Source organism: Pistacia vera, unplaced genomic scaffold (genome assembly GCF_008641045.1).
Source record: "Pistacia vera cultivar Batoury unplaced genomic scaffold, PisVer_v2 Contig372, whole genome shotgun sequence".
In the NCBI taxonomy this organism is placed as follows: Eukaryota; Viridiplantae; Streptophyta; class Magnoliopsida; order Sapindales; family Anacardiaceae; genus Pistacia; species Pistacia vera.
Window position 1 is genome coordinate 191,611 of NW_022196193.1, and position 8,474 is coordinate 200,084.

Here is an 8,474-nt window from a genome sequence, read left to right on the forward strand (position 1 = left end):
GGTTTTGCTTCAAGTCTGCCAGAATTTTCCTCAGCCAAATGGCTTGGTTCACAACTGCTGCAGCAGATATATACTCTGCTTCTACTGTGGCTGAGCCACAGTCTCCTGTTTCTTTGACAGCCAACAAATTGCACCAGAGTTTATGTAAAACACATAACCTAAGGTGCTCTTCATTTCATCAAAAGATCCTCCCCAGTCACTGTTAGTATAGCCCAGCAACTTCAGATTTTCAGACTTTTTGAACCAAATGCCAAGCCCGATGCTTCCTTTCACATACCTTAACACTCTCTTGGCTGCCCTGAAATGCAACTCACTCGGATTACTCATGAACTTGGAAAGATAGTTGGAGGCAAACATGAGATCAGGTCGTGTAGCTGTCAAGTATAGCAAGTATCCAATTAAGCTTCTAAACAGCCCCTCATCCACTCTCATTGCACCATCATCCTTGCTTAACTTCAAATTGGGAACCAATGGAGTGTCCATTGGTTTGCAATTCTCTATGCCAAACTTCCTAAGAACTTCATTTGTATACCTTTCTTGGCACACAAAAATCCCATCATTAGACTGATTTATTTCCATACCAAGGAAGTATGTCATTTCTCCTAAATCAATCATCTCAAATTCACTTTGCATGGACTTCTTAAATGGTTCAATTGTTCAACATTACTCCTTGTAATCAGCAGATCATCTACATACAAAGAGACTACAATCAAGTCACATTTAGTCTCCTTAACATAAAGTGTATGCTCATTAGGACTTCTAGCATATCCTTGGTTTCTTAGATAGTCATTTATCTGGTTGTACCAGGCTCTAGGTGCCTACTTCAGGCCATATAAGGCCTTCTTCAGTAGATACACTTTATCTTCTTCACCCTTGACTTGATAACCTTCAGGTTGCTCCACAAAAATTTCCTCACTCAACCAGCCATTTAGAAATGCTGATTTAACATCAAGCTGGAAAATTTTCCAGCCAAATTGAGCTGCTAAAGCAAGAAGTAACCTAATAATGTCATGTTTGGCCACCGGAGCAAAAGTTTCTGAAAAATCCACCCCATGCTGCTGTGCAAACCCCTTAACCACCAACCTTGCCTTGTGTTTGTGGACTGATCCATCAGGATTGAGTTTCTTCTTGTAAATCCACTTCACTTGGATCACTTTCCTATTTCCAAGTCTGTCAACAAGTTCCCAGGTGTTGTTCTTCTCTATCATTGACATCTCTTCCTACATTGCATTTCTCTAGGCTTCTGACTTAGTAGCTTCATCATAGTTCCTTGGTTCAAGCACAACCATATTACTTCTTGCATAAACATCAGCCAAGGTTTTGGTCCCTCTAACCGAAAGCTTTTCATCCTCTTCAATTTCAGCCTCATCAATCAGACTTTCGGTTGGCAACTGTAATTTGCATTCTTCATCAATTTTTTTCTCCTCCCAATTCTAGATTGATTTCTTATCAACCCTTACATCCCTTGTAATTACAATTCTTTTAGATTTAGGAATGTAGAACCTATAGCCTTTGGACTGACTGTTATACCCTATAAAGATTCCCACTTTTGATTTTTCATCCAACTTGCTCCTCTTATTTGTTGGAACCATTACTAGCAAATACTCCTAAATACTTTATGACTGCTTACTATTGGTTAGACTCCACTCCAAGCTTCAAATGGAGTCTGATTCTTGACAGCCTTGGTTGGGAGTCTATTGAGAATATAGACCCTTATGTTGACAGCTTCAGCCCAAAACATTCTTGGCAACTTTTTCTCTACAATCATACACCTAGCCATCTCCATGAGTGTCCTATTCTTCCTTTCACTAACTCCATTTTGTTGTGGAGTATATGGAGCAGTGAATTGATGCTTGATCCCTGCTTCTTTGCAAATGGAATCAAACTCCTTTGATGTGTATTCTATCCCATTGTCACTTCTTATAGTCTTGATACTCAGCCCTGTTTGATTCTCCACTAGCAGCTTAAAACTTTTAAATACTACAGCAACCTCATTCTTTTGCTTTAGGAAATACACCCAAGTCATCTGTGTGAGGTCATCAATAAATAGCACAAAATTCTTGCTTCCACTCATGGATTCAGCTTGCATAAGGCCGCAAACATCAGTGTGGATCAGCTGGAGTTTTTCGGTTGCTCTCCAGACCTGATTCGTGGGAAAGGGTGGCCTATTGAGCTTACCAAGTTGGCAAGCACTGTAAAGACTCTTCTTCTCTTCAATCTCAGGCAGGTCTAGAACCATGTTTCTGCTCTTAAGCTCTTTGAGGCCATTATAGTGAAAATGGCCAAGCCTTTTGTGCTAAAGTTATGATTCTTCCAGTCTAGATGTTAAAGCTAAATTACCAGGTTTCTTCCACTCAATCGAGAAGCTTTTTCCCATCATTTTCACACACATTAATTCATTTCCATCACCATCTAATATAACACAAGCCTGATTTTGAAAATGTAGAGAATAACCCTTCTCTAACATTTGCCCAACACTTAACAAATTTTGATTAATTTCAGGTACATACAAGACATTAGGGATGATTTTAGTACCTGATTGTATTTGGATAGCAACATCTCCTATGCCTTTGACCTCCACAGAGTCACCATTTCCTATCTTAACTCTAGAGCTATATAACTTATCCAGATTAATGAATTTGTGCAGGTCTTCAGCCGTGTGGTTGGTGCAACCACTATCAATCAGCCAAGCTTCATTGCTAATCTGTGATGCGTAGAAAGAGGCCACAAAGAGTTGTTCAGCCTCTTGACATTGCGATTGATCTTCTCCAACTTGAGCTTGTTGTGGTAGCTAACTTCCCTTGTTCGTGCAGACCTTATCTATGTACCCAAACTGCTTGCAACCTTTGCATTGTATCCCTGGTCTAAACCAGCACTTCCTCTCGGAATTCCCTTTCTTTTTGTAGTGAGAGTAGGCAGGATACTCCTTCACCCTACCTGGTTTTTCCCACTGACTATTGCTTTTTTCTTTCCCCTTTTTATCCCCAGTAGCTCCTGTTATGTCCTCTTACAGGCTTGCCCTTTTTATTTGCTATCATTGCACCCTCACTTGTGTCTTCTTGCCTCAAGAGTCTTCTTTGCTCTTGAGCTTGGAGTGCATGAACAAGCTCAGTCAAGGTGATCTGAGACATGTCCTTAGAGTCCTCAAGGGAAGAAATTTTGGACTCAAACCTTTCGGGTAAGCTCACTATGGCCTTCTCTACAACTCTTATATCTGTTAACTCCACTCCTAACAACCTGATTTTGTTGATCGCACTCATCAGCCTGTCAACATACTCCTTCACTTTCTCTGATTCTTTCATCCTCAACAACTCAAACTCCCTTCTCAAGTTCAACACCTGCATATTCCTTGTTGTGTTGCTTCCCATGTATTCCTTCTCAACTTGTCCCACGCCTCCTTTTGAGTTTCATATGCCATAATCCTTGTGAACACAAGGTCGGTTACAGCTGCATGGATGTGAGATAGGGCTCTCGGTGCCTTGGCAGCTTCTTTTTCATGCATTCTGATCTGGTTCAAGGTGGGGTTTGGTCCCAAGGGTGATGGCTGCCTATTCTCCTCTACATACTGCCACAAACCCTGACCCCGGAGGAAAGCCTTCATTTTTACAATCCATATATGATAGTGTTCTCCATTGAAAACTGGAGGTGACATCAAGGCTGATTGAGCAACCATTAGTTCAAGTAGATGGTCTGAAACAAGGGAGTTCTTGGAGGCAGAGTGGAATTCTTGAAGACAAAGTGAAGGGTTGATTATATGTGGAAGAGCTTTTCAGATTTCTTAAGCTGGCTTTGATACCATTTGATGGTGTTATGGCCGGAGAATTCAAAGAAAAGAAAGCAAAAACTGGAAGAATATATGGAAGGCTTATAACATTACATTAAGACGGATAATTTATACAACAATGCAACTAAAATATCCACTATTACAACAACTACAGCAGGGATATTTTCATATTTTGAATTTAAACTCTAACAACCAACTAAAGCATACACAAAACACATCATTTACAGGTCTTAATCACACCTAAACAAATCATCAAAAAAGCACCAAATTCTTCAGCTTACACACGTCAAACCAACTGCAGCAACTGAACTCAATTGGCGCCAAAACCTTTCAAACTGCAAACAGGAACTTTGATGCATTTCCAGCAAAATATCACTACATCAACATAAACAAAGTATTAGGAACAATTTCTGAACCATATCCTATAGAAAAATTTTATGATGAATTTCGCGAAGGATTTCACTACTTCGGACCGAATCTTGATCATGTTTTACAGTATTGGTCCGATAGCTTGAAGATGCCTAACAAGATATTGTTCTTGAAGTATGAAGATCTTAAAAGAGATCCGAAAGGGGAAGTGAAAAGGCTAGCATCGTTTCTTGGATGACCATTTGTTAATGAAGATGAGGTTGATAAAGTGTTGTGGAGATCAAGCTTGGACAGGCTAATGAAGAGCTTGGAGGTAAACAAAAATGGAGTTGTGTTTCATTCTAAGATACCCAAAAGTTTGTTTTTCAGGCGTGGCGTCATTGGAGATTGGAAGAATTTTCTTACAGCTGAAATGGAAGAGGGTTTGGATGAAATCACAGGAATCAAACTAGAAGTATCCGGCCTGAAATTTGAGACAAATTAGGTTAATTAAGTTACTACTGCTTCTGTGTGCGTGTAGGCGTTGAATGTTAAAATAAAGTCACCATTGCTGCTCTTTCATGGCTGCATTCATATGTATGTTTAAGTACTTGTTCTTGTTTTAGTTAATTTTGTATCCCCATTGAGGCTTAGTCCTCTGTATTTATTTTACTTTCTGATTAACTAGATTAAGTGTTTTGTCAAATTCTTGAAGCAAATTGATATGAAGATTTATTATATCATTTCTTATAGTTTTATGCAAATAATTTGATATGCGAAATTTCACATGTAAAAAAAAAAAAAAATGTAGAAAAAAACTAAAACAAGTATAAGAATTTTTTGTTTTTTGAGAGGGGTCACCAGCCCCCACTCATGTATACATCGGTATGTCCACGATTAAGGACAAGTGGAGTAATATAATTCAGTAATTCACAGATCCTTTGGCCCCTCTGTAGATACGGTAGGGACGACGTTATCTTTTTACTTTCTGAATTTGTTTCTCTCCTACTGCACTTGCACTTTTTTTATCCTTTTCCTATTCATACCAGCAATATTTATCAAGAATTTCCAATACAAGTTTTTGCTTCCAAAATATTGTATATACAAATAATTAATATAGTAAAAAATGGATAACGAAGTAAACAAAAAATTAAATTAATTTGTTAAATGAAGATCAACAATATGAATAGAAAGGATAATGTCACATCAATTTAGATGTATAAACTTTTTTTTTTTTTTTTTTTTAATTACTTGGAAATAATCTCTTCATCGATACTGGGATCATGAAAAATTAATTGAATAATTAAAAAATACATCATAATACTATCTAATAATGTACACACACATCATTAAAGTATTATCAATAATTTTAAGTTTCATTAACTTTCCAACAAATTTTTCTGTTTTCATATTGATTTAATTTACTGAAATTATCAAGTAATTTTTTTTTTTTTTTTTTTTTTTTGGGATTTTATTATTGAACATATGCTCGATATATATATACCTACATATAGTAAAACATCTCTATAATCATAATAGTGAGATAAAATAATTTTATTATTATGAGGAGGTTATAACTTAATAGAGGTATAGTTACAAAAATTATTATTTTGATTTCTTATTTTATAATTCATGTTTTAGTAGTACAGTATTAGGATTTCAATTCAACACTTCAATTGTCTACTTTTCAAATAGATAAAAGATCATGTCTTGGAACAAGCAAAGATAAGTGTTCTTGATGGAATTGTACATGCAGTTGTTGCATGGTCAATTGATATAAAGTCATACAATTGCCAATGTTTTAAGCACTGCAAAATTATGATCCCCTATGTCGATGAATTGCAAGTTACAAATGAAATGGATGAGGGGAATCAAAGAGTCATTACATAATCAAGTGATGAGATTGGACAACTTTACTATACTAATCGAATAGATATTAATGTCTTCCTCAATCATTCAAATAAGTAACAAGTCATGTATGCTTAACTTAAGAAGAAATCATTGTTACAATTAGACAAGAAGAGAAAGGAAATAGTCCCAAGGATGATAGTATGAAAATACAAAAAGTTTTGCGTAAAAAATCTCTAAATATGCTTGAGAAGTTAGCAATATTTTGGCTGCAACAAGAAAGTTTCTATGCTAGCGAATTATTATATACTCACAGATAAAAGATGTCTCAAACAATTCTAAAACATAAATCATTATCTCAAACAACTTTAGATCAATATTTTATTTCATTTGAAACTTTTAATGTAATATAGAATATTTTTTTTTGTTTTTTGCAATATACAAATAATTATTATTATGTAGAGGCAACTTTCCTTAAGACGGGAATTAGAAACGTTATAACTTATTACAATAGAAAATTTATTCTTATTTCTAATTATCTCAAATTGGGATTATAATTTTTTATGACTATGTAGAGTTTATTCTTATATAGAGTATCACTATAGAGAGGTTTTACTATATATATATATATTGAGAAGGAAAATTCAAAAAAAATCTAATGAAGTTGATAACTATTAACCACCCTTGGGTGGTTGAGTAGTTGAATAAGAACTCTTGGGGTATTACCTAAGAGGTTCTGAGTTCGATTCACCTCGGTTGTTAATAAGAGTAGCCACTAGAGGTTTATCCGACTATTAACTTCAGGGTCCCAAAGATTAGTTGAGATGGACACAAACTGGTTCGAACACCTAAGTCACAAAAAAAGTTAAAAAAAAAAAAAAAAAAAGTTGAAAAGTGTTGCATTATTTTATCCTATTGAATTTTCATTCAGCATTTGTACTAACTTGATAAATAAATCCTTCAGCCCACCTGGCTGTGCAGTGGGCCATCGAACATGGACCAAGTTGGACTAAATTCAGCCAACTTTTACAAGCCAATGTCGCCTTATCTAAAATTGACCTCCACAATTTATTTTTTTTTTAATTTAAATCCCTAATGATTTTTCTATTCAAATTGATTGACACTCTTGTGATGACATTGTTGATAAGCAGAGACAAAGACAAGCTACCCAGATTCGGTTTAAAATTATTTATTATTATGCTAACTTGTTATATTTGGAATCCAAAGACTCCACACGTGAAGGCAGACTTAGAGAGAGTGAGTGTTTTAATCATTAATAATGTTGTTGTTGCTACAATATACAATATCAGATTCAGAGCACCTTTGGTAGAACTGCAAGTGGAAGGAGGAGCAAATGGGAGAGAGAATAACTAGAAAAAACAGAGAGAGAGAGAGAGAAAGCAATGGGCCTTTGCCTTAGCATTGCTTTTTCACACTCCACGCTAAGCCCCCACCCATCTTCCATATATAACAAAATTACACTATTTCTATCTACGCCAACGCCAACATTATTTTGTGTTTTTGGGATGACTTACGCCCCCTAAACACTCTCTTTCTTCATCCTGAAAAAGGCCAAAAAATAAAATAGATATGAAAATTCTTTTATCGTTTTATTTTTATGTATTAAAATAAATGTCAACAAGACAAGTAAGTAAATTTTCATCAACTCATAATTCTTTGTAGAAGTTTTTGTACATCTAACATTTCTCAAAATTTAATAACATCCTAATGGTTTACTACTAGTAAAAGAGTTTTATTATTTCAAAAAAATTTGAGAAAACTTTTGTTATTTAAGCGTGTTCCATGAAACACTTTTTGAAATCATTTAAAAGGTACAAACTTCAAAGGAAAAAAAAAATACCAATATAAATAATATATTTAAAGTATATTATATATGCAAACTCTAAATATATATATACAAAAGTGTTTTTAAATATCTGAGAACAAACAAGGCCCAAACACCGACAAACNGCCAATATCCGAGGGGAGGTAATCCTCCGCACACGCAGAAATTGGAACCAATAAGTAACTTAAAGAAACCAATATTCGAGGGGAGGTAATCCTCCGCACACGCAGTAATCCGTGATGAAAAGATCAAGCTGGTATCAGAGCCATCCACTTATTGGTTCCGTACTGACTTGATAAATAAATCCTTCGGCCCACTTGGCTGTGCAGTGGGCCATCGAACATGGACCTAAGTTGGACTAAATTCTGCCAACTTTTACAAGCCAATGTCACCTTATCTAAAATTGACCTTGTTTTTTTATTTTTTTTATTTAAATCCCTAATGATTTTTCTATTCAAATTGATTGACACTCTTGTGATGAAATTGTTGATAAGCAGAGACAAAGACAAGCTACTCAGATTCGGTTTAAAATTATTTATTATTATGCTAACTTGTTATATTTGGAATCCAAAGACTCCACTGTCTTGCATTATAATATAAACTCCACACGTGACGTGAAGGCAGACTTAGAGAGAGTGAGTGTTCTAA

The 8,474-nt window shown here is 35.4% G+C and overlaps 2 protein-coding genes across 2 annotated transcripts; both read right to left on the reverse strand.

Moving 5' to 3' along the window:
• Positions 1 to 81: 81 nt before the first annotated feature.
• Positions 82 to 633, reverse strand: LOC116140400 (uncharacterized mitochondrial protein AtMg00810-like). Its single transcript, XM_031426039.1, has one exon. The coding sequence runs from the start codon at positions 631 to 633 to the stop codon at positions 82 to 84; it is 552 nt and encodes a 183-aa protein (XP_031281899.1).
• A 1,669-nt stretch (positions 634 to 2,302) lies between these two features.
• On the reverse strand, positions 2,303 to 3,368 carry LOC116140401. Its single transcript, XM_031426040.1, has 2 exons — positions 3,012 to 3,368; positions 2,303 to 2,704 (listed from the first exon to the last, which is right to left on the reverse strand). The coding sequence occupies exons 1-2, from the start codon at positions 3,366 to 3,368 to the stop codon at positions 2,303 to 2,305; spliced, it is 759 nt and encodes a 252-aa protein (XP_031281900.1).
• Between the last annotated feature and the right edge of the window lie 5,106 nt (positions 3,369 to 8,474).